Raw genomic sequence first — 27,682 nt, 5'->3', positions numbered from 1 at the left:
AATGACCATTTGCATTCTTCTTGGATGATACCCTTGAGATTCATAAATTGAGATAGAACTTACTCTCAGCAGTGGTCTCTTTTCTTTTTCTTAATACTGTCTACATCTACTGATGTTTCTGAAAAGAAATACCTAGTGTATATGTGTGTTGTTTTTGCTGTGTGCCCTTGAGTCAGAACCAACCTACAGCTAACTCTCCAGCACAGTTTTAGAGGCAGTTAATCACACGGGAGAAGATTGTCCTTCTTTCTCCTGCGGAGCAGTTGGTGGATTCAAACTGTGTGCCTTTGGGGATTGTGGCATAGCTTCTTACCACGAAGCCACCACAGCTCCCTAATACACACACACATGCACTAAATAATGCTGATAAATAGCTTTTTGCTCTTGTGTAGATTCTAACTCGTGATGACCTCAAATGTGCATACTAGAACTTCTCCTTAGGCTTTTTCATGGCTATAATATTAATGAAAATAGATTTCCAAGTCTTTCTTCCATGATATTTCTGAGTAAGTTTGACTGCTAACCATTAGATTATTAGTTGAATATAAACTGTGGCACTTGGGAGCCTTCAAGTGAATGAACTGGTTCTGACATTTGTTATTGTTTTTTAAGTCAGTGAATCCAAGTTGTCTTTTCCTGATAACACCAGCAAGTTTTCAGAGACTGTCAATTGCTCCAAAGGTGATTCCCCACCCTTCTCCGGTGGAGCAGCTGATGGATTTAAATCTACTGGTTTGGGGTTGGCAGCACAATGTTGATAAGTCAAAGAATTTTAAAATTTAGAAAAAATATAGAGACCTTTGCTAAATATTCAAAGTCAAATTTAAAATAATAATATATTAAATAATAATATGTCCATGAAATAGAATTCATTATTAATTTAAGAGACAGACTCGATAACTTCTCCGTGCATGTCTGATGCTGTTCTGGGCATTGGGGACCTGGATGTGAGTAAGATCCAATGAGTCTTTGATGTACTGGCACCTAAATAGCCTGTAGACTCTAAATTCACATGCCAGCATGCCTCAGAGCACTCTATTTTAATCACTGGAATTGTCAAAGCAGGTCAAGGAAACATTTAACAGATTATACGTTCATACATGCTTGGACTATTAAAAACTTAAATTACAGTTTGTAGTAGAATTCAAAGGCAAGTCTTTACTGGTTCAAAAAACAGGGATTCTAACTGGTTTCCAGACAGGAAATAAGCCTTATTTCCACTTTCTTATCTGGGAGGCATGCATTTTCTTTCTTTTTCTAATTATAATTTAAGTGGAAGGTTATAAGGCAAATTGGTTTTTCATTCAACCATTCATGCACATTTTGTTCTATAAAGGTACCCTAATTCTGTGGTTTCCTGTTTCAATTCATGCCCTACCTGAACAAGAAAGTACTTGTTTTCCTACGTCATAGTTTGTTCCTCTGTAGACATGAACTTGTAGCTCCGGTGATGGAATGTTAAACAAATGAGAGCTAAAGTGAAAGGCCAACATTAGAATTCAGGAGTCATTCCGAGGGAGAAAATCATGTAGTCTCCTTACATGGGATTTATACCCTTAAGAACCCAATGAAGTGTCCCCATGAGAGTGAGAAAAATGGATATAAAAGAGCTTGAAATTTCAGTTCAAATGTAACTTTTATTAGCAATAATATTTTTCTATAGACACAAACAAATGTTTCACAAGCAAACATATTTGACAAGGCATAAACAGCTGTACTAATGGGTGTGGGTAGGGATACAGAAAAATGCTCAGCTTGGTTTCACCCTGTCAAAGCATTGTTTCAAACAGCTTGGGTCTGCCTGTTAAAGGGAATTTTCCTGACAATCTTCTGTTTGTCAATCAAGGTGTCACACCCATCCAGTTTTACAAAACAAAGCTTTTAATTGACTGTCAGTGAGTCAGTTTCTCACCCTTCCTTATCTTTGGCAACTTCTCTGGCTCAGTAGGAAATGTTTGTCTCAAGTAAGTTGATCTGTTTCAACAAGTTTTAGTTATAGATACACAAGTACTTATTGACACCTAAACTCACCAAATGTTGATTTTTCTTAATAGTTTAAGAGAAGCTGAAGAAAATGCCAAGAGAGAAGGTGAAACCAGAATTCGACGAAATGCTGAAAAGGTAAGTGACTCACCAACCTAATTTTGTTCTTGTGGCCATGAATATTGACATACTTCTACCTTTGAAGTAACATAATAGTGTAATTGTTTGATTTCTTCTTATTGTTCCTTCATTTCAAAATTTCTCAAATTGAGTTGTTGTTTTGTGGTGATGTTGTTATGTGCCATCAAGTTGGAACCAATTCATAGCTGACTTTCCAGTGACTTTTCAGAGGCTGTAAATCATGGAGGAGATCTCTCATCCTTTTCCCTAGGAGTAGCTAGTGAATTCAAACCTGATGACTTTGAGTTCCAGAGTAATTCCTTATTACCAGAGCACTATTTCTACTATATTACTCAAGAGAGTCATAGTTAAAACAACATTTTCTCCCTATGGTTCAAAATGCAATTCCTTCTCTTGCTTTCAAAGCAAATCAAAGATGCTGGGAGAGGGTTTACATTCTCAAGGTTATGTCACCTGGTGACAGTGAGTTTACAGGTTGAGCTGATGACAGGGCAACAGTCTGAATTCACCAACTTTTCCATGGAGGGACAATGGGTGGTCTCTTGCCTTGGGTGCTCCATGGAGTGTTGCCAGGAGTCAGATTCTCTGTGATAACAGTAGATTTCACTCTTGGATTTTCAGTGAGAGTGATATCAGGTAGTATGGTAAATGATTGTCCTTTTGCTTGAAAGTCAGAGTACCTGAGTTTTAGCCTTAGTTCTCCGGTGTTCCTAGCCAGTGTAAACTAGCATGCCACCTCTTTCTAAGCCCCAGTTGTCTTGTCAGGCAACAAAAAGAGGGAGAGATTGATATATGGTCTCAATTTGCTTTTTCTATTGAGTTGTGATTCCACGTCATTTAAAAAAAAAACAACACAACACAACTTTTTATTTTATACAAATTCCTTATACATCGTTTTCCACACTGGATATTTATCATTTTCTTAACCAATCCCTCCCTCCACCCATCAAATTGTGCAGCCCTATGATTATGCCCCCGACCCATCCTCACATCTTTTAACCTTTTGTGCTAATATTTGTGGATAGTAAATACGGCATGTGTTTTCCTTAGAGAGCAAAACGGCCCAGAGTTTCAATAGCCAAGAACTGGATTTCCAACCCGTAATGCCATTCAATAAAACAAATCCCCCTCTGAACAGTGTTTAGAGTTTGAAATAAGAACACAAAACATTCAATATGGTCTATATTTTTTGAATATTCAGGAAGGATTTGAAAGACAAGGCTCTTGTGATGGTTGTTAAATTACAACCTTAAGTTTTGATTCAGCCAAGGTTAATCACATTTTATTCCTCTGAAACCACAAAGAGCGATCTTCCCTTGTCTTTCATCAGATTTTAACTTTATTTTCCTCTTCCTTCTGTGACTGGGATCATTGTGTTTGTGGGGTCAATGAACAGATTATATTGAATAGGAAGGAGCTAAGGTGGCTCAACCTGCTAGATGTTTTTCTGCCAACCGAAAAATTAGTGTTTAGGACCCACTCAGTAGTAGCACTTCAGAAGAAAGACCAGGAAACTTACTTCCATAAAAATCACAGCCAAGCAATCCTCTGAGGAGAGATTCCAGCCCGATACAGGGAGTCCTCATGAGCTGGAATCAACATGATGGTACTTCACAACAACAATAACATGCTCAATAGGACGGCTTGGTAGTGATGGCTCAATATCTACCCCATAATTATGCTGTCAGTGAGTTGCTCACAAAAATATTTCCTCAGAAACTCTTTGGATGAATCACAATGTATAAACTGAAATTATCATTGTTGCTGTATGAGAGTCACTGAGCACTAATTTTGCTGCTGGTGCAGTGACTAGCAGGTGTCTCTAGATTGTTTCAATCAGGAAGTTTGGAGCACACCTACTGCTCTTAAATACACACACACACACACACACACACACAACCAGGAAAGGCTAAAATAGATGAATGGAACCTTCTAAGAATTAAATCCCTATGCATATCCAAAAACTTCCCCAACAGAGTAAAAAGGGAAGCCACAGACTGGGAAAAAATATTTGATAATGACATGTCTGAAAAGGGACTTATATCTAGAATTTATAAAATACTCGAGCACTACAACAAGATAAAAGTAAATAACCCAGTTGAAAAATGGGCACAGGATATGAGCAGACACTTCACCCAAGAAGACCTTCAGATGGCCAACAAGCACATGAAGAAATATTCAAAATCCCTATGAGATATCATCTCATTCCAGTAAGAACAGCAAAATTTAACAGAACAGAAAACAACAAATGCTGTCAAGGTTGAGTAGAAACTGGAACCCTTATTCACTGTTGGTAGGAGTGTAAAATGGTGCAACCACTACGGAAGGCAGTATAACACTTTCTCAAAAAGTGGCAAATAGAAATACCATTTGACCCAAAAATTCCATTTTTGGGAATGTACTCTAAAGAAACCATAACTTCCACCCAAGCAGATATAAGCATACCCGTATTTATTGCTGCTTTGTTTGCAATAGCAAAAATCTGGAAGCAACCAAACTGGCCATCAACAGGTGAATGCATAGAGAAGCTCTGGTATATTCACACAATGGAATACTATGCAGCATTGAAAAACAAAGAACTCATGAAATATTATGCAAAATGGATGACCCTGGAGGACATTATGCTGAGTGAAATATCTCAGTCACAAAAGGACAAATATTACATAGGGCCACTGTTGTACTGACATCAGGGTTGAGGAAAGACAGAAAAGGAGGGGAGGAATGGTGTATATTTCATTGAAACATATGAAGGAGAGAACTGTTTAAAAGCAACATATGAATGGGTACTCTTGTCATTATGGAAGTCCAGAGTGAAGGCTGCATAGTGGAGTGGACTTGGGGGGAGGGATTGCATAAAAATTAAAGAGTTTTTCTTTTTCTTTTCAAGGAGAAGAGTGAATTGGGGTGGGGGAGGTGGTGGGTAGGGAGAAAAGTATAACAATGAATGGCTGGAAACCCTAAATCTTTGTAAGCTTTTATTAAAATTAATTTATAATAACCAAAAATACATTGACATAAACCAGTATTACTTTACTGCCAATCAAAATGCAACTAGTGTATAGGACTAGCAACTTTCACTTTAAGCCACAATCTTTATCATAAAGTATTACTTATTTGTTAAAAATAAATAGATGATATTTTCGAGTTATGGATAAGTAATATATTGTGCTTACTATGTTCCCATTCCAAATATATGAAAAAAATTAAAAAATAAGAAAAAGAAATATATATATTAGGAGACAATTAGGATTCTTTTAAAGTATGTTAATGGATTATAATTTATGAATAAAATAATCTGAAAATTCTAAATCCAGAAAAGGTCCAAAATGTCATTTATTCCATTAGCTTTATTGGAGTCTCTAGAGAACTTTATCATGGTTGTTTGGTAAGCTAGAATCCAGTCTATTTTTTAGTTATCCTGTGTCCCAGTCATTGATTTTTATGTTCTCATTTTCTTAGCTGAAAGGGAGTTAGGATTATAGTAATCTGTACTATCACGGGGAGCTGTGGTGCCTAGAATTTTCTTGTTAAGGTTTGTCAAGTCAATTATGTAAATTATCTGTAAACAACAGATTTGAACCTTTTACTATTCTGTGCCATCCTCATGATTTCTGACACACCGGAGTCCATTGCTGTAGTCACTGTGTCAATCCACTGGTGAGGGTCTTCTCCTTCACTGTCCTTCCACCTTCCCAAGCATCATGTCCCCTCTTCAATGAATAGCCTCTCCTAGCAACATCATGCCCAAAGTATGTGAGGCAAGTTTATCGTCTTTGCCTCCAAGGAGCACTATGGCTGCACCTTCTCCAAGACATACCTGTTTGTTCTTTTGGCAGTCCATGGGATATTCAATACTTTTCTCTAACATCACACTTCAAATGCATCAACTCTTCTTCTGTCATCCTTATTCATTGTCCAGCTTTCAAAAGCATAGCAAGTGATTGAAAAGACCAATGCCTGAATCAGGCATACTTTAGTCCTCAAACTAACATCATTTCTTCTCAGTAATTTGGAAAAATACCTAACTGCAGACTTTCTCAGTGCAGTATGTCTCCTGATCTCCTGACTACTGGTATCAAGTGTATTGATTGTGGATCTCAGTAAGATGAAGTCATTGACAGTTTCAATCTTTTTCTCCATCCATCTTTATGTTGTTTATAGGTCCAGTGGTGAGAATTTTTGTTTTCTTGACATTGAGATACAATCCATAGTGAAGGCTGTAGTCTTCAGTCTTCTGCAGCAAGCACTTTCAGTCCTTCTCACCTTCAGTAAGCAAGATTGTGTCTAGCAAGGACGGTGGCCTAGGATAAGAAGTTGTAATCCCACTGCAACTCCAAATGCACGTGGTTCAAATCCACCAACTGCTTTCTTCAAATATGCTGTCTCTGAAAACTTGCTGGAGGGTCAGCTGTTGGAGTTGACTTGACAGGACACAACAACATACTGTCACAAAACATTTTTATTGGCATAGCAATCTCATGACTAGAATGATTAGGTTATATTTTTGTTTGGTTTAGCCCTCATTCTCTCTTTCTCCCTCCCTCATTGCTGTTGAGTTAAACCAACTCATAGCTGACCCTTCTTTGGTTTCTGAGGCTGTAAATCACATGAGGGGCCGTTGCCCTTCATTCTTCCAAGAAGTCATTGGCAGATTCACACCATCAGAGAAGTGTAGATTTTGGATTAAGGGTATAGCATCAGAAGCTAGTCCATAGGAAGGACTAGCTCCCATTAGAGAACTCAGATTTTCGAAACACAGAGAGAACATGCAATTACTGAATTAGAATATTACAAATGCTGGAACAAGCTTTTCTTGATTTTTTAAGAAGTCATATCCTTCCTAAATAAAAATCAAACATGAGGATATCTCTTAAATGTACAGTGAAGAAATATTTTATTCACCCTTTCTGATATTTTCAATTATGATGCTAGAAATTCTCATTTATGAAATGTGCATAAGCAAAAATGATTCATAGTAAAAGATGGACAGAAAAAAGTATTATAAAGTGGGATCATGTCTTAATCCTTTTCCCATGTAAATTAGTTTAGATTGTTCTAGTTTTGATCATATTAACTATGTACAAAATATATTATCTCACAAATTCTGTCTTTGACTCACAAACAACATTTGTTTGTTTTATATTGGCTCTTGCACTTTGTTAAACTTTTATTGGAATCTCATGAAAGTTTTTTTGTATTTACTTGTTTTCCCTTAGAAACAAGAGCGATCTAGACATAGAAAACTAAAAAATTTTACCCAGGTTCATTCTTTCCTAGGATTACTTTCTTTTAATAAATACATCATGTAGTAGGTACAGTACCAAAAATTTGATATTTTTGTTGTTGCTTGTTAATATCATTAGTATATTGTAGATTCTACCAACTTTTACAAGACTATGAATTTATTGCAAAATTTCAATATTAGGAGAAAATGCTAATTTTTTTTTTTTGTTCTTCAAGGATTTTTGCAAGGAATATGAGAGCCAAGTGAGAGGTGGAAGACTTTATTGTACACGTGAGAGTGACCCGGTCCGTGGCCCAGATGGCAGGATGCATGGCAACAAGTGTGCCCTGTGTGCAGAGTTTTTGTGAGTACATGTGGTGATTTAAAAATATTTTACCAGAACAGGAAAGTTCACCTATTTTTCTTCTACTCTTAGATGATTATTTCATAACCATTTTGAAGAATCTTGCTCATTCATTTCTTTTTCTATGGCTAGCAAACGACGTTTTACAGAAGAGAAAAATAAAGAAGATGAGAACCTGAGAAATGCAAAAGAAAAAAATAAAGTTAAAAGAGAAATTGAGGTGAGGATTAGCTTAATCAGTTGTGTTATGACTAGTGTGTTTTGCCTATGTATGTGTGTATAGACAAGTATAGAATGCACTCTCAGTAATGGTTAACTGTTTGATACAATTACTAACGTACATTCTGGAAATTAATTTAAATGTATTGCATCAAAATTCTTAGAGAAAGGATTATAACATAACTACCTCTAGCTCTATTGGAAGGCCATTAATAAAACTGCATGTTAGGAGTTCCACACTCCTAAATGAAGGTGCTGGTATTGTTTATGCCCTTGAATTGGAACCAAAGTGTAGCTGTCCCTCCTGCAGGCTTTCAGAGGCTGAGGATCTCATGGGAGGAGATTGCCCATCTTTCTTCTGCACAGCATCTGGTGTATTTGAAGTGTGCACCTTTATGCTGGCAGTGCAATTCCTTACCACTAAGTCACCAGAGCTCTGATGAAGGCATTAAATACAAACATTAATGGAATTCTAAGTGTGAAGTTTATTCATTGCCAAACGTACAGGAATTTTTCAGAAGTTTTTTATTTAAAAAGCTTATCAATGTAAAAAAATCTTTATTATTTTTTAAAATCTTGTCACATTCTGTTATATAAGCATCTCTTAACTAGTAATCTGCCTTTTTTAGAGATAGTATCCTCAGTGTGTGCTCCAGTAATTAAAATAAGCCATTTGTTTTAGCTATCTCTCTCTATCAGAAGTTGTTGTTATTGTGCACCTTCGAGTTGGAATCTTCTAGTGGGTTTTCAAAGGCATGAAGAAACTAGTGTGAATTCAAAGTGCACACATTTTTGTTGGCGGCACAGTTCTGACTTCAAACTTTGGAATGTATAAAATGTAGATAAGGAAAACATTGTATGATAGAAATTTGTACCTTCAATGATTTATTAAAAAAAAAACAAAAGTTATCTTCACACATAGACCTCACCCGACAGACTGCACAGGATCATATCGACTACATCACTGGAAAAATTCCCGGAGTAACTCAATATCCACTGTCAAAACCAGACCATGCACTGACTGTGGAAGAGACCACCAATTGGAATATGGAAATTTAAACTGAAGCTGAAGAAAAATTGTAAAAATCCAGAAGAACCAAAATAAGATCTTGATTCTATGACATTAGAATTTAAAAGTAATTTCCAGAATAGTTCTGAGGTATTGAACGCTGAATTGAGTGAAGAACAGATGTGTTATGAGATGACATCAAAGATAGCCATGAGGAGAACAAAACATACTTTCAAAGGCAAGGAGAAAGAAAATGACAATATGGGTGCCATAGATGGACTAAAAATGACACTAAAGTGTCCAGAAGACGAAACAAAGAGAAGATATACCAAGCTCGGAGATGAACAGATTTCAAAGGTCATCTTGAGAAAAGAAAGCAAAGTATTATAACAAAATATACAAAGAACTGGAGTTGGAGAATAAAACAGCAAGAACCTGCTCTGCATTCCTGAAATTTAAAGAATTTAAAAAATAAAACTTGGAGATGCTATCAGCGTCTCAAGATCCAAAATGATCCAGAAAGTATTAAACGAGGTGGGAAGAATACACATAGTCACTGCTAGAAAAGGATTTGTTGTCACTGAAAAATTTCTTTAAGTACCATATAAACAAGAGCCAATAGTAATAATGTATGAAGGGAGAAGTTCAAGCTGCCCTGAAGGCATTGCAAAAAAAAAAAAAAAAAGGAATGAATGGAATACCAATTGATATATTTTCATTAAAAGATGTAGTCCTGGATATGCTTACCAGTCTATGTTATGAAATTTGGCTGATTGACTGGAAGAGATCCATATTGTTCTCATTCCCAAGAAAAGGTGATCCAATAAAATGTGACATTATCAAATGATACTACATGCAAGCAAAATATTACTCAAGATTATACAAAACCCCACAATTATAACAGTACATTGCGATGGAAGTGCTAGAAGTTCAAAGAAGGTTTAGTAGAAATCCTGGTACCAGGGATATCATTGCTGTCAGTTAGATCCTGACTGAAAGCAGTGAATGTCAAAAGAGTATCTATTTATGCTTTCTTTACAATACAAAAATATTTGACTGTAGGAAGCTTTGGTGGCCCACTGGCAAGAAGCTGCTCTGGAATTCCTAAAGTGCATAGTTCGAATCCACCAGATGCTCCACTGGAGAAGGAGGGGCGATCTCCTCCTGGGCTGGTCAGATCCGATTCCATGGTACACAACAATAATACATACATACATACATACAAAAAGGAGAGAAATATGTTAAAAAAACAAAAAAAATATTTGACTGTGTGGATCATAATACACTGTGGCTGACATTAAGAATAATGAAAATCCAACAACACTTATTTAAGTGCATAAAAAACTATACCTAGACAAAATGTCTAAACAAAGCAAGAGAACACTGCATGGTTTAAACATTAGGAACAGTAGGCATTAGGGTTGTATCCTTTGTCCATTCTTAATCTGTGTGATAAGCAAATTATTCAAGAAGCTTGACTCTGTGAAGATGAATGTGGCATCAGTATTGGAGGAAGACTCATCAAAAACCTGAGTTCTGCAGGTGTCACAACTTTGCTTGCTGAAAATAAGGAGAATTTGAAACACTTGTTTCAGAAGATCAAAAATATAGCCTTCAATGTGGATTACTTTGCAACATAGGGAAAGCAAATATACCACTGGATCGGAATGAAACATCATGATAGTTGACGAAATGAATAAAATTGTCAATGATTTAAATTTACTTCAATCCAAAAAGCAGCACACTGTGGACCAGCCGTACAGTTCTAATGAGGAGCAATGATGTCAGTTTAAAGGCCAAGGTGCACCCAATGAGGCTATTCTATGCAACTGAAAGCTGGACAAAGAATAAAGATGACAGAAAATTTCTTTGAGCTGTGGTGTTGGAGACAAGTGCTGAGGATCCCAAGAACTGCCAAAAGAACCAAAAAAAATATATGTTTTGGAAAACATACAGCAGTACTTTTCTTGGAGGCAAGGATGGCAAACCATCTCACATATATGGAGCATAGTGCTAGGAGACACAATTTCTTGGAAAGAGACATCATGCTTGGAAATATGGCAGGTCAGAAGAATTGACATAGTGACTGAAGCAATAATGGCAAATGTGTCACACATGATGAGGGTGTCACAAGATGGGGCAAGGTTGGGATCGATTGTTCATAGGTTTGCTGTGAGTCATATTTGACTAAGCAACACTCTACAACATCTTAGACATGAAATAATTGTGGTGTTGCAGTATTAGTATCTTTTGATTCTATATCCTCTTATGGTTTCCATGTTCATTAGATTCAATTCATTCTCCCTATTGTTTTTATAAGACAGAGGTTGCTTCCTTGAACCCATTTTATTATTAAATTTCAATGTTTGAAGACATTCTACAGCATATTTGAGCAAGTTTGCTCCATTTAAACTGCAATTTATTTTTTCTTTATTTATTCCTCACTTTTTAATACATATATATAAACTAATCCACTGTATTAAGTCCTTGTTTTCATGTAACTGTAGCTTATTGCTTAGACCTCATTTTCAGTAATATTTTAATCTATCACTTCAAGGTTTCTGATCTTTCACTTTTGTTAGTACCACAACACTGTACAGACTATTCTACCAGACCACCAACCTCGTTTCAATTTGATCTCTCATCATCTTTTAGATAATTCCTTTACTTATCAAATTTAAAATTTTAATTATTTGTTATATGTTGTTATTTTTGTTGGTGTTGAGTTGAGCACAACTCATAGTGACCCTATGAACAACAGACGAATCTACAATGAACCTAGTCCTTCTAACTTTACCTTCTATTCATTCAAATCTTCCACATATCTGGCAAGGTAATTACTCTTAAACAAAGATATGCTTTGTCATTCTCTACTGTAAATATTTATCTATTTCCCTTTACCTAAGAGTAAAATGTAAATTCCTTTCAAAAACAAAAAATTTAGTAGACTGGATTTGACTTACCATAAGGATCTCCTTTTTATCAATTTCTCACATTTTGCTTTCTTTAACTAATCTCAAAGGCATTATCCTTATGGAGGAAGGCCTCTCCTAGCTTAGTGTACTGTTAACATAAAAGTTAGTGGTTTGGATCTACCAGCTACTTGTTGGGAAGAAGATAAGTATTGTCCCTTTCTGACTTAGGTTTTTGACACCTAATGTATGGCCTCTAAGAGTCATCATTGATGGAAAGGCATTGGAAATGGTGGTGTTATAGTCATGAATACATCAGGACATCTCACAAGACTATATTCTTTCATATCTCTGTGCCGGTGCATACTATATAATTCCTCTTGAAGAGCCTTTTCTGCCACATTGCACATTTGAGTACATATTAAAAAAATGCAATTCAGACATTCCTTTTCTTTGAGCTTTCTCTGAATCAATCTCTTCTTTGTGCTTGTGATTGGTTAACTCAGACCTGTGGCTTATCTTTTGACTTTTTATATTTCAATTATTTGTCGTCTCTATTTGACTGGTTGGTTGTTGTTATTATGTGCCACCTAGTTGGTTGGAACTCACAGTGACACTATGTACAACAGCTCTCAACCCTGCTCTATCCTGAGACTTTATTGTCTCTGACACACTTACCTCCATTACCCCAGTCACTGAATAAATCCAACTCATCAAGAGTCTTCCTCTCTTGTGCTGCCCTCCACACTCCTAAGCATGATGTCCCTCTCGCAGGACTGCTTCCTTCTTACAATATGCCCGAAGTATGTCAGATGCAGGTTCAGAATCTTTGCCTCAAAGAAGCAGCCTGGTTTCACCCTCTCCAGCACAAATTTGTTTGTTCTCTTAATAGTGCATGGTATATTCAGTACTCTACACCAGCACAACTCAAAGGCATCAATTTTCCTTCTATCATCCCTAGTCATCATCCAGGTTTTTGATGCATAGCAAGTAATTGTGCCGCTCATAGCCTGGATCAAGTGTACCTCAGTCTCTAGACTGACATCATTGCTCTTCAACACTCTTTTTTCTTTCTAATTGTATCTTTCTAATTTGACACATTTATTAAATACATAAATGAGTCAATAGTACACAAAGAGACATGTCAACCTTTATCATTCCATTTTCCCCCTAAATCATTAATTTCTCTGTTGCAATTTAAGAAAGAACATTAAAGATTTATAAATACGGAGTACAGAATTTTAAACAGTTTCTTTTTTATTTTTTAGAAGCTCTGCAGTGACTATCAAGATCATGCAAGAAATGGAGTCCTTTTCTGTACCAGAGAAAATGACCCTATTCGTGGTCCAGATGGGAAAATGCATGGCAACTTGTGCTCCATGTGCCAAGCTTTTTTGTGAGTAAAATGAGGCCCAGAATTCTACCACTTTAGGTGGAGAAGTGCTTTTCAAGACAATCTAATCAACTTAACTTGCTTTATAGATGAGGAAACTTTGGCTCAAAAGAATGAAAAGATTATAAAAGTTACATGGAACACAGTGGGTAAAGAGTTAAATGAAGTATCAACTTATTTGTTCCAAGATACCAGATTTTTCCTACCACTTCCTTTCTTGTTGTTGTTGTTATGTATCGTCAGGTCCCCTGTAACTCATTGTGGCCCTATGTACACTAGCTCTGAACCCTGCCATATCCTGACCCAGTCTCACTGTCTCCAACACACCTACCCCCATTACTCAAGTTCTGTGTTAATCCATCTATCTTATCTAGTGTCTTCCTCTCCCGTGCTGTCCCTCCAGCACTGGGATGAACAAACTGCTGATATGGAAGTCTTCTTTAGGGATGCATAGACATCTCACCTTCTGTGGAGTGTAGGGTCCAGAGTTAGTACTTAACACAGAAGTCACTATGAAACACTCATAAATAACTATAAAAGTAAAGAAAAAAATATATGTGACATTTCTCAATATGCAAGAACTGACCATTTGTCTTGAAAATTCAGTGCAGCTTTCAATCTATTTGGTTGACTAAGTAGTTGAACGATATCTAAAATCTATGGCTTATTATATTATGTAAAAATCACATCTGGTTGAAAAACCTTTAGTTGCCTGTGAATATAATGGAATCCTAGTCTACAAAGCAAATTTATGTTCATTTGAATTACAAATACATATATAATGTGTACATGTTATATATGTAATTTGTACATTGTTGTTGACGTGGACCATTGAGTCAGAACCAATCCATAGCTGACCTTCTGGCCACTTTTTAGATTCAGTTAAATGCAAAGGAGGAGATTAATACATGTGTAATTTGTGCATATTCATATGGAGTATCTGATCTTTTTCAGCTCCCCTCACAAATTATCTTTTAGATAAAACAGTCTATACCCTATATATTTAAGTTGAATGAATAAAAATAGATGTGAAATGTGTGTTGCTTTTTTATCAAGAGTACAGTGACCTGACAGAGTCAAATCTGTTCATCCTTAAGTCGGAGGACAAAGTAACAATGAGAGTGTTTAGTTAAAATTGGTTTCTCTTCTTTCCTCTCTCATCAGCCAAGCAGAAGCTGCGGAAAGGAGAAAGATTGAAGCAGAAAGAAGAAATAAAAGACAATCTGAAAAGACAGCCTCATATGCAGTGAGTGAGATCTTTTCAATTAGTCCTACTTGGCACTAAATTTTGTCATACTTTAAAAATACCTATTGTACACTTTTTGGAGTCTGAAGTTGCTGGGAACCAAGTGGAGTTGATTGCAGGGAAAGAAAATGTAGTTTATTATTGAAAAGCTAAGTAAGAAGTTGTTTATTACTGAAAAGTCGGTTGTATAGGAGATAATTTGAAATAGATGACCTGAATAGTGGGACAGGCTGGACACAAAAGATAATGGTACTTAAACACATTTTTCTTATTGTTTTATTGTATAGGAACAGATCTTTATACTAATTGTGACAATGGGTTTGTGTTCTGCTCTTAAAAGTGTGGGTTTAAAGAAACACAAGTTCTTTCAGTAAACACAGGCTCGTAAGACAGAATGTTTGCAGTATTCAAAGCATTTTACTGCTGAACTAGGAGAACAGAATCATCTCAAAAACTGTCTCTGTGTCTGAACATGGTAACTGGTTTTTATACTTGGGTTAGGTGTTCTTCTTAACATATTACTACTTTATTTCAAAGCCACAGGATTTTTACATTCAAAAGAACAGTCTACCTATTGTTAATAGTAAACAGATAACTTGTGATGTAGTTTATAAGTCACTAAGGAAAACAGTTTCAAAAAGTAAGTGGTAAGTCAGGAAAGATGTATTGCCCTCCTGGTAAACAGGCTGTTTAAGGTCTGATTCACATATGACTGAGAAAAATACAACTTTAGGATTCTTGCATACAGTTTCTAGTTAACACACAACTTGGCAACAGTTTACTGAGAAAAGATAAGTGCTACTTCAATGAATGATGCATTTCCCTTCCAGGTAAACAGACAGCCTGAGGTACTCTGCATGACTGTAGAGAAATTACAACCGGGTCAGGAGGACCAAACAAATGCTAATTAGATGGTTAGACCAGTTTTGTAGGCTGGAAACACAGGATGTTAAGTTTTACAAGTATACCATATGTTCAAATAATAGTGAACTTATCCTGTCATGAAGAGGGCAATTAAGCCACCTGTGCCTGCCTTTTCTCATAATTCTGTTATGCTGTTTAACAAATGTTGCCCCTCCCTGCAAAGGGGCAAGATTACAAATAGAGAAACTAAACTGGCATAGGCCCAAGCCAGTTAGATCTGGATTTTGGTACCAGGTATCTTTGTCTAACTTGGGCAGGAAGATCAGAGGCCAGACTGAACAGGGACTCCTCTAACACCTTCCAATGGCTGTTGGGAAGAACTAAGAGATAAAGAGAATGTACATTACAAATTGTCAAACATGATGGGATTATAAAGCTTTATCACAAACTAGAAGAGGAAAAAGCTCCCAAATGTCCAAGTTATAAAACATGAGCTCAATTACAATTCTGAAAGTCTGTCTCAATAAAGAGGTACATTCCAGGACTCTGAAAGAGTAATGCCAGTTGAGGAAATAATTCGATGAGTCTTTAGTTTACAGTAAAATATACTGGCAACAATTTAGTGTCCAGGAGATCTGGAATCAGGCCAGGCCCACATTGGGTCATTACCTTCTCTGAAACAGAATCAATTATACAGAACACTCAATATGTTTTAGGAAAGACATGAGAGAATCAGTGTACAGAATATGCCAAATTACATAATGACTAACTCAGTATTGTCTAGGTCACTTCACTTTGGGAAGAGACTTCACAATAGCTAACTACAAGAGTAAATACTTACAAGTAAATCTAACCAGAAACACAAAGGATCTATTCAAAGAAAATGATAAAACATTGTTGTTGTTGTTGTTGTTGTTATGCGCCGTCAAGTCGTTTGTGACTCACAGTGACCCTATGTACAACAGCCCTAAGAAAAAGCAGATCTGGAGAAATGGAAGAATATACCTTGCTCATGGATAGGAAGACTCAATATTGTAAAAAAGACAATACTACCAAAGACAATTTACACGTTCTATGTAATCCCAATACAAATACCAATCCCATTCTTCAATGAGATGGAAAAGGTAATCTCCAGTTTCATTTGGAATGGAAAGAGGCCCCAAATAAGCAAAGTACTCCTTAAAAAGAGAAACAACGTAGAAGGCATCTCATTCCCTGAATTCAAATCCTATTGCACTGCAGGGGTGGTCAGAACAGACACATAGATCAATGGAATTGTTGTGCCCACGAAATGCCCCTCAAAGAAATCCAGAAACACGTCCGAAATTTCAAGAGCGTTTATTGTTTAATTTTTTCCACGCGTGGAGGCTTTTTTACCTTCCTGAGAAAGGTGGTGAAGGGAAAAAGCCCCGAGTTTTCCCTCCCACTTGTTTTTATAGCTTTTTCTTGGGTGCCCTGCTAGGGCAAAGAGATAGGCGGTCCAGGGAGTCAGTCATTTGGTCGGCTTTGGATGGGCTGGTTACTTTGCCCGCCTTTACTCTTTTTGTGTCACGTAGACACTTAGTTAATTCCTTACTTTTTCAAGGACAGACTGGGCTTTACCCGTGGCACTCGTGTTTGCCCTAAGCCAAGAATTTTTATGGCCCGCTTCTGCCTCCAGCGCTAATGGGGGTTTATAGAAAAAAAATCGGGTTTCTGCTGCCCCTTCAGGAATAGAATTGAGAACCCAGAAATCAGCCCATCTACCTATGGTCAACTGATTTTTGACAAGGAGATGAAATCAGTGAAGTGGGAAAATGAAACCATTTTTAACAAATGGCGTTGACAAAATTAGAAAACTATCTGTTCAAAACTCAAGCAGGATCCACACCTCACTTAATACACAAATACCAACTCAAAGTGAATCAAGGGCATAGGACTAAAACCAAGGACTATAAACTTCATGAAAGAAAAGCTTTGCAAATAGAAATACCATTCAACCCAAAATTCCACTACTGGGAATAGACCCTAAAGAAACCATAACTGCCACCCAAGCAGATATCTGCACACCTGTGTTTGTTGCTGCTTTGTTCACAATAGCAGAGTTGGAAAGAACCCAAGTGCCCATCAACAAACGAATGGATAGCGAAACTGTGGTATATTCACACAATGGAATAATACTATGTTGCATTGAAAAACAAGGAACTCCTGAAATATTATACTAAATGGATGACTCTGGAGAACATTTTGCTGAGCGAAATATCTCAGTCACAAAAGGACAATAGTGCTTAGTGCCACTGTTGTAAAACAGGACTGACATTGGGGTTTGGGGTAACTTAAGAAAAGAGGGGATAAATAATGTATACCACACTGAAACAGATGAGAGAGAGAACTCTCTCTTTAAAAGGAATATATGACTAGGTATTATTTTCACAAGAGTCCAGAATAAGAGCTGTATAGTAAAGTGGACTTAGAGGAAAGGAAACAATGAAAGAATTTTTTTTTTTCAAAAAGAAAAGCAAGCTCGGGGGACGGGTAGGTAGGGAGGAAAGTGTGCAACAATGTATGAATGAAAATCCAAAGTCTCTGTAAACTTTCATTAAAGTTTGAAAAAAAATTACTAGAATGGCATAAAAAATTTAAATTGGAGGGGAAAAAGATATAATATATACTGTCATTAACAAGGAAGACTTGCTAGATTTTGCTAACCATTTTGGGAGAAATTCTGTATGTGAATTTTCAAGATGAGTATTTTTTAAATTTCTCATATGAATTGGGTATAAAAATATTTTGAGTACACAGGGGAAGAATTTTATCTCTTTAATATTGTGATATAAATTTCCATCAACTGGCATTATCTATGTTTCATAGCTTGAGTGTCCCAAATTTCACTCGAGTTTATGCTTTATTTTTCACGAATTTGCGTGTCATCCTTGCGCAGGGGCCATGCTAATCTTCTCTGTATCGTTCCAATTTTAGTATATGTGCTGCCGAAGCGAGCACTATGCTTTATTTTTCATGTCACCCTCTTGAAAAAAGAAATCAAATAACAGTATTACTGTACTTAAAACATCCATAAATCTCCATCAATTAAATGCAAGATGGATGTTTTATAGTGCTTCTTTCTTTCCTTATTTCGCTCTTTAACTTCTATTTAGAAATTTGGATTTTGCTATTTCCTATTTTGTTATCTACGTATGTTTCTCCATCTCTATTGACAATCTACTCAGCTTATTTCTGAATCCATTTTTCACATAGAAAAATTCAACTTGCTTTTCACAGTCTCACTCTCCAGAAGCCTCTCTAGAAACCTCTGATTTCAGTCTCTGCATTTACAGATTTTTTTTCTTCTACCTACTTGTTTGTACTTAATCCATTTTGTCTCTATTGAAATCTTGCACTTTGAAGAGCTACTTCACAGCTGATTTGCCCGATGTACTATCACTTTACTTCTTGGCTGTGGCTTCCGGACTGTTTTTTGTGCATTTAAGCAGAATGAAAACCTTGACATCCTCAGTATTTCCCCCATTTATCATGTTGTTTCTTGTTGGTTCAACTGTGAGGAATTTTTTTTTCTCAACATTGAAGTGTAATCCATGCTAAAGGCATACTAAAGTTGTGATATTTGATCTTATAATTTAGATATTTCAAAATTCTAATTTGAATGAAAATGATGGTTTTGTCCAATTTTCTTTCTCTATCTTGGTAGGAACTGTGCAGTGAATACCGTAACTCTATGAGGGATGGGAAATTCCTTTGCACCAGAGAGAATGACCCCATCCAAGGCCCTGATGGGAAATTGCATGGCAACACCTGCTCCATGTGTGAGGCTTTCTTGTAAGTTGTGCTGCAGTTTCAGGAAAACGGGAATGGTTATTGTCTTCAACTTACTTTCTGCATTTCATTATGAGAGAACTATTCCAACAGGGAAATGAAATAAAAATAATTAGAGGAAGCTTACAAGAAATATAGAAAATCATATCCTTTGAAGACTGTTAGGATTTGGACACACTTAGACAAGGAGAAAGCTAGTCTTAAAATATTCAAGTAGCTTTCATTTTTAAACAAGACATTCTAGGTTTTTTCCATGGATAAAAGTTAGACCAATAGGTAAACACTAAGGAAAATAGGTTCATACACACTACTAGGAAGAACTTTGTATAATTTGAAGGTATCAAGGCTAGAATAACTTACATGAATGTCAAAGATGTTGTTAATAAACAGTCCGATGATATATTTAAAGCAAAGACATAGTCATCAGAGAAACTGTAGCAGCATTGGTAACAGAAAAAAATACCTCCGGATTAAATTTTGAGTCTTTGTTTAGCCCTTTTAAACCATATAACTTATATGCTTTTCAGCAATAATTTTTTTCCAATCTCTAAAATGGAGATAGAACAAATGTTTTTTGCTCTATGCAGCTGTGAGGAGTGAATAGTATGAACTCAAGTCTAGGCATGCACTATGAGTTTAATAAATATTAACTTTAATTATGAAATAGTATTTGAGGTATAGAACTTCTGTGATTCTTGCTTATAGCCTTTTCTAAATCACTCTCTTTTAGCCAAGCAGAAGAAAAGAAAAAGAAGGAAAGTGAATCAAGAAATAAAAGAAATTTTGCAAATCCAGCTTCTTTTGAGGCGAGTGACTGTTACTGAACATGTTAAGTGCATATGTGCCTGGAAATCCCTGGGCGGCACATTGGGACCCAATAATGTTCCTGAAGGAATATATTTATGCAGTTGCTATGTTTTGGATGTATACATTCACACTGCATATTCTGACTATTCTAGGTTTAGGTGTATAGCTTTTATCAGGTACTAAAAACCAGTACAAAGAACACATCTCCAAAGTTAAGAATCATTAAAAAAGGAGGTAACGGCTGGATGCTACTTAGGAAAAAAAGAGCAAAGCAAAACTCTCTTTCTCTAGTTTTTGCAATCTGTTCCAATCTACATTCAATATTTCCAACTAACTTGCTCAATTTCACAGGAATTGTGTGGTGAATATCGCAAGTTTATGCTGAACGGACGACTGCTGTGCACTAGAGAGAATGACCCCGTCCAGGGCCCAGATGGGAAGATGCATGGGAACACCTGCTCCATGTGTGACGCCCTCTTGTAAGTAGACCTGCAGCCACAGAAAATCGGAGGGAGCGGGCAGAGGGCATTGCCATGAGAAGTTCCTGGACAATAATGAATATAGCATTTCTCTTTTCAATTCAGTTCTATCACATATAAACAAAATAAATTTTAAAAAGACCCAAAGATCAACAAACTCCAAATAGCAATTGTAGAGATTTCAATTGATAATTGCTGTAATATTTTTTAAAAAATATATAGAATACTTTTTCTTATACATCTATAAAAGGGCACAGAGTTTTTCCATAGACTATTGCATGATAATCACATCAAACACTTTTCATTTCTCAAGGATTAGAATTTTAATTATTAAATTGTTGTTGTATCATTGAGTCAGAACTGACCCATAGCTGACCCTACAGTGAGTTTTCAGAGGCAGTTTAATTGCATGAAAGGAGAATTATATATATAATATTACTGAAGACTTATATATAAAACATTACTACTATGTGTAGCAAAATTGAAGGAATTGTTTCCAGTTCAGTCTTTGTTCCTAATCATCTAAGGGACTTCAAAGATTAGAATCTAATGATTGAGAAACAAAGGCAGACAGACTTGGGCTGAATACGAAGATAAACTTCTTAATAGGAAAAAGAGAGTTGGCTTCAGTAATGTTGCTTTTTTTTTGTAAAATTATATGTCCATTTGTAGGGGATGCGAAACAATTGGATTAGCCAAAGTTTTCACTAAATGCGTACAATATATTTGCGCATATTAAAAATTTTATCCTCTTTAAATATGAACAATAACCATACAAAATAGATTCTGTGCTACCATAAATTATAGATATAAAATGCCAAAGCCCAGAGATGATACTTGGGAATAAATAGAAATGTGGCACAAGATAAAATGTCATACTTATAATTTATAAAGGCATTTGTGAATTCAAGTAGGGTTGGGTTTTGTTATGGGGGTTTTTCCCTTTTTTTCTCTCCGTATTCATTTTACATCACTGTGAATTGGAAGCGGACATCAAGGTTTTGAATTTTGGGAATGAATCTTTCAGTCACGGAAAGCAATTCTGCCACCTAGTGGTCAGTTTTGCTGCTCCTCTGATACTGTCCTAGAGCAGAACCAAACGGCTTCTTGGATCAGTATTTACGTAGACTTATGAAAAAGTTTAAATGAGTTAACAATAACAACAACGGCAATATTATATAAACATATATATTGCCTACTGATAAGAAGCTGCACTGCCAACCCTAAGGCGTGTGGTTAAAACCCACCAGCTGCTTGGCAAGTTTATGCTGAATGGATGATTAATGGACCCATCCAATTTACCAGATTAGAAAATTCACTGGAGGGTCAGCAATCAGGTTTCAATTTGATGGCACACAAAACAACTATATATATATATACACACACACATATATATACACACACACACACACACATTTACATACACACACACACACACACACAGAGGGTGATTTTATGCGCATATATTGTATGTTGTACATAACAACATACAATGTATACTACAAATATATGTATGTATGTATTTAAGTTTTATGTTTTGGGTTTTTTTAATTTTATTTTATTTTATTATTTTTGTGTGTACCATCAAATCCTATCTGACTGGTACAGGAGGAGATTGCTCCTCCTTCTCTAGCAGAGCACCTGTTGGATTTGAACCACATACCTCTGGGATTGCAGTGCAGCTTCTTGCCAGGCCACCAGAGCTCGCTGAGTTTTACGTTTTGAGAGTTATTTTAGTGAGATTCTTCTGTTAATATAAAATTTTGTTACTAAAAAGAAATGATATTTTGTTGTCTCACATTTAATTGAGCTACTATCAGGTGATAATGTCCTTTTATTAGAATCTACCCTCTCCAACTGGTCCAGTCTGGGGCTTCGCCTGACATACTTTGGAGAAGTTGTAAGGAGGGACAAGTCCTTGGAGAGGGACATCGCGCTTGGTAGGGTGGAGGGACAGCACAGGAGGGGAAGACCCTCTATGAGGTGGATTGATTCAGTGTCTGGGGTAATTGGGATGGATGTGTCAGAGGCAGTGCGATTGGCACAGGATAGAGCAGGGTTTAGGGCTGTTGTACATAGGGTCGCTATGAGTCACAAGCAACTCGACGGCACATAACAACAACAACAACAACAACAACAACCCTTTCCAAAGAGAGAAGACTCATAAAGTTACATATACTTACACATGAGGTTATAGAAGAATCCTGAATATATTCTCTAGGACAATGTGTTTCTCTTCCTTATTCTTTTTTCCTTATGTTCTTATTCTTTGTAATCAACAAGATCAAAGGGCAAGACTGTCTTCCCACCTTTAAAAAAAATTTTAAATTGATTAGCCAGATTATCAAGGCTTTTTATAACAGCGTGATTAATCTTTTAGTTTTATTGTTTTATGTTATATACCTAGTACACTAAACTGTATTTGCAAGACTGCTAGTGAGAACTATCACACTCATTTCATTTCTATCATGTGCTTATTATTGAAGAGTTTCTTTTCAATGATGATGATGCAAACCAAATCCAAACACCCTACACTGCTCAGTCGATGCCAACTCATGTTGACTCTCTACTGGGTTTCTGAGGCTGTGAGTCTTTATGGGAGAATATTGTGTATCTTTCTCCCACGCAGCAGGCTTGCAAACTTTAACTGCAGATCTTTTAGTTCACAGCTAAACATCTAACACCTTGAGCTAACAGAAATGTGGTGATATCATTTACTTACACTACTTATATCACTTTATTCTGGGCTCATATCATATCTATTCTAAATGGCTACATCCATCAATTCATTCTTAAATGAGTTCATAATAATCTTGTGATACATATACTCATTATTTGTTCCTTCCCTCAACCTTTATTTAAAATGGTGAAACCAAGGCACAGAAAGGTTCAGGAACCTGCCTGGGCTCCTTGTTTACTCTGACCCAGGGTCTTTCTTCTGATCTACCATGCCATACAAATCAAGTTGTAATTACAAGTCAAGTAAAATCATTTTATAAAGATTTATTATTGTAGATGTAAAAAATCAGCAAATAAAATATTATTCAATAAAGATACTAAGACATTAAATAGGCTCACTTATTAACTGAGAAATTTACATATTGTTCTCCCAAAGTGAAAATTTCATTCTATCTCATTACCCAGTAAAATGACAAACAACAACGTGTGGATCTTTGAAGGTGTTTGAGAATGGTCAAAGAAATAAATGATCGCCGAGTGAGTGTTAAAGATCTGCTCCATTAAAATGTATTCTCTCTTGTCCTCTCCTCCTCCATCCCTATAGTCAACAACAAGCAAGAGCGAAGGCAAAACGAGAAGCTGCAAAGGTAAATTTTCCAGAAATGGTCATGTTAGGACCTGACATTATTTTTTCTACAAAAGCGTTCTCTGTATCTCATTTTCATAAGTTCTTTCCTGCTCATTTTTCATGCTTGAAATAAAAAAATAAAACGTTTACTCTGAAAAACTACCACAGTGATAAGCTTCAAAAATATCAAGTGTGCGTAATTATTATTCAAAAATATCAAGTTTACGTAATTATTATTCACATATTGACATTGATTTAATGGAGCTCTGGTGGCATCGTCCTTAGGGAGCAGTCCCTGCCAACCCAACGATGGTCCCTTTCCTGCAGCTGGACTTCACCAGCAGCTCCGCAGGGGAGGGGTGGGTAGAGTCTTCTCCTGTGCGGTTTACAGCCTCCACAACCTGCTGGAGGGGAAGTTATGAATTGGTTCTGGATCATGGCTATGAGTTTAAGTGTGAATTTTGAATTCTATATGCCCCATAGTTAAATTTTTCTTACATTTTTGTATTTTCTCAAAGATCATTCAGATGAATGTGGGTAATTTTATAAATTCAATTTATACCATTGATATTTCTACTATTTCAAAGAGAAAGTACAAGAGTCCTATTATTCCTGTTAGCTCAATTTAAACAAAACAAAATGTCTATTATCACACTGGATCTTTGCCACTACCTAGCTATAGAAGTAACACTAGTTTTCTTATGCCCAATAAATAGAAAAGTCCTCTGACTTTTCAGTTTTTTAACTTCATGCTTTTCTAGTTATTCTAAATAGTGTGTAAATACTGTATTTTTTTAATTGCCGTATACAAATTCTTTACTTTTTAAAATAAAATTATATTGGGTTTTCAGTTAAAGTTTACAGGTTTTTCTCTATTGTATTTTCCAATGACAACTGCCAAAAATACAAAGATCAATATTTGGGAAAAGTTAACACAGTTAAAAATGTTTACCTTTAAATTAACTCACTTTCTCAATGACTACACTACTTGACTATACTACCATATTTTATTGGTAATTAGAACTGAAAATGTGTTTCAGTCACCATATGTAGTCAGTTGCCAATTTCTTTCAGGTTCTTCAAATGGTTCTTAGACATTAGTCTATTTCACTTTATTGCTACTATTATGGTTCAAAGCTAGCTTCCTCCATCCTTGGATTTGACCCACACACTCCCACCTCACTCTGGTTATTCTCACATAGACTTTAAAAAAAAAGACTACGTGTAATTGTTATGTTGTTGTTAGATATTGTGGAGTGGAGGGCATGTGTTTATTTTCTCATGTGAAACCTATGCTTGGACCAGGTGGTAGCTGTCAGAACAGAGCAAGGAAGCAAAGAAACACTTCATAGTTAAAAATCAGGAAAACGTGTGTTAAGGGATGAGTCCTTTCTCTATATCTTTTCAATCTATATGCAAAACAGATCATTTGGGAGGTTGGACTTTATGTGAACAAATGTGGCATCAGGATTGGAGGAAGACTCATTGACAATCTGTGTTATGCACATGACACAACCTTGCTTGCTGAAACTGAAGTTAGCCTGAAGCATTTGCTGCAGAGGGTCAAGAACTGTAGTCTGCAATGTGGATTGAATATCAATATCAAGAAAACAAAGATTCTCGCCACTGGGCCAATTAACAGCATGACTATAGGTGGAGAAGAGATTGAGATTGTTAATGAGTTCAGCTTGTTTGGTTTCACAATCAATAATCTTGGCATCAGCAGTCAGAAAATAAAAAGACTAATTATATTAGGAAAATCTGCTGTAAGGGACCTCTCCAGAGTGTTAAAGAGCAACAATGTTAGTCTAGATCCCAAAAGGTGTGCCTGGTCTAGGCCATGGTCTTCATAATTACCTATGATGCATCAGAGAACAGGACCAAGACCAAAGAAGACAAAAGAAAAATTGATACCTTTGAGTTGTGGTGCTGGAGAAGAATATTGAATGTACTATGGACCACCAAGAAAACCAACAGGTTTGTCTCTCCTGGATAGGGTGAAGCCAAACAGTTCCTTGGAAGCAAGGATTTTGAAGCTCTGCTCACATACTTTACGCATGCTGCCAGGAGGGACCAGTCTTTGGGGAAGGGCATCATGCTTAGAAGGGTAGAGACAGTGCAGGAGAGCAAGATCCAGGATGAGATAGATTGACATGGCAACTGCAGTTATGCAGGTAGATGTGTCAGAGACAGTGAGACTGGCTCAGGATAGGACAAGGTTCAGAATGATTGTATATAGGGTCACTGTGAGTCATGGCCAACTCAATGGCACATAACAACATTTTTCTTCTTACTCTTCTTGTAATAGGGGAAAAGATGCAGAAAAGATAATTGTCTTGAGCAAATATTGTCTTTATTTTCAAGGATCTCTGCAGTGAATATAAGGATCAAGTGAGAAATGGAATGCTCATATGTACTAGGGAGAATGATCCAGTCATTGGCCCAGATGGCAAGATGCATGGAAACAAGTGCTCCATGTGTGCTAGCATGTTGTAAGTATCTCCCCCCCATTAAATTTCTATATTATATGTCATTCTTTAGTCTCACATTCTTCATAAATGCATTAAAATCAACTCATATATACTTGTTGTTGTTGTTGTTGTGTGCCATCTCGTAACCCTCCAGTGGATTTTCTAGATGATGAGAAAGCTATTATGGGAAGGGAGGTCTGGTGCCCTAGTGGCAAGAAGCAGCACTACAATCCCAGAGGTACGTGGTTCAAATCCACCAGATACTCTGCTGGGGAAGGAGGGTCAATCTCCTCCTGTACCAGTCAGATCAGATTTGATGGTACACACACACACACACACACACACACACACACACACACGAATAAAATGTCAACAATAAATTTAAAAAAGAATACTAGGATGGTAGGCTCAATATCATCTACCTCAAAAATTTAACTCATTCCAGACTGACTAACAACTGCCTCCAAACTTATATCTCACCTTGAACTTTAAATCCATTAAATTACAATTTAGTATTTTTAGGGAGCTCTGGTCACGTAGTGTCAAGAAGCTACACTGCAATCCTGAAGATGTACAGTTCTAATCTACCGGATGCTCCACTGGAGAACGAGGGGCAAACTCCTCCTATGCCAGTCAGGTTAAAATTGACAGTACACAACAAGGTAGGGGGAGAAAAAGAAAAGATAAGATTTAGTATTTTTATTATATATAATTTTACTGAGTATGATGTATTATAAATATGGGTTCATAACACCATTTAATATACTTTTAACACTGATATTGTAGGTAAGATAGGACAAAATTCTTCAATTAAACATAGCAAAACAATTGTAGTGTATTTTAGGCCATTGATCTAAGCACTAAAATGGAAGGGGTGGGTAGGGTGGGCGCAGGAAGAGGGGTTAAGGGGCCTAGCAGTAAGTAGCTGCACTGCAATCTCAAAGGCACCCTGTTGGAATCCACCAGCCGCTCATCTGGAGAAAGATTGGCAATCTCCTCCAGTGCTGAAAATCCACCAAAGAGTCAGCTCCAACTTGAAAGTACACAGCAAAAACAAGGGGAGAAAAAGTCACCTAAGGCCTGCATGCCTATTTCTTCCCCTAATAAAGCATGGTAATTTTATTCTTTTCAAAGGAGATTAACTGAATATCTGTATTATTCAGTAAAAAAATATTAGTCTGTGGTTGAGTAATTTGTGCTAAAGCCTGAATCTGTGTGTGTGTGTGTGTGTGTGTGTGTAACGTGAGTGTATGTTGTTTTTGATTGCCGTTGAGTTGAACACAACATATAGCAAACCTATGAACAAAGACTTAAAGCCTTGCTATAACTATCGTCGTTTCTCAAAGTTTATAGAAATTCCAGAAACATGTTGTTTAGGAAGTGGATGCCACTTCTGCATGGAATATGATGTTGTTGTTAAGTGCTGTCAAGTCGTAGGCAACTCATAGCA

At 36.5% G+C, this 27,682-nt stretch overlaps 1 protein-coding gene across 1 annotated transcript in view; it reads left to right on the top strand.

Annotated features, from left to right (window-relative positions):
- SPINK5 (serine peptidase inhibitor, Kazal type 5) overlaps positions 1–27,682 on the top strand; it is a 109,408-nt gene that overhangs the window by 26,880 nt on the left and 54,846 nt on the right. Inside the window, exons 6-15 of the mRNA XM_006893755.1 lie at positions 2,055–2,121; positions 7,585–7,712; positions 7,845–7,932; positions 13,121–13,248; positions 14,410–14,491; positions 19,044–19,171; positions 19,899–19,974; positions 20,327–20,454; positions 23,738–23,780; positions 26,126–26,253. Coding sequence (XP_006893817.1) covers positions 2,055–2,121; positions 7,585–7,712; positions 7,845–7,932; positions 13,121–13,248; positions 14,410–14,491; positions 19,044–19,171; positions 19,899–19,974; positions 20,327–20,454; positions 23,738–23,780; positions 26,126–26,253 — 996 coding nt within the window. The remainder of the gene's footprint in view (positions 1–2,054; positions 2,122–7,584; positions 7,713–7,844; positions 7,933–13,120; positions 13,249–14,409; positions 14,492–19,043; positions 19,172–19,898; positions 19,975–20,326; positions 20,455–23,737; positions 23,781–26,125; positions 26,254–27,682) is intronic.

The sequence above is a fragment of the Elephantulus edwardii genome, unplaced genomic scaffold (genome assembly GCF_000299155.1).
Source record: "Elephantulus edwardii isolate Elephantulus edwardi_28Jun2011 unplaced genomic scaffold, EleEdw1.0 scaffold00130, whole genome shotgun sequence".
NCBI classification, from domain to species: domain Eukaryota; kingdom Metazoa; phylum Chordata; class Mammalia; order Macroscelidea; family Macroscelididae; genus Elephantulus; species Elephantulus edwardii.
Note: the sequence above shows the minus strand (reverse complement) of the source record. Positions and strands in the feature narration are given on the sequence as shown.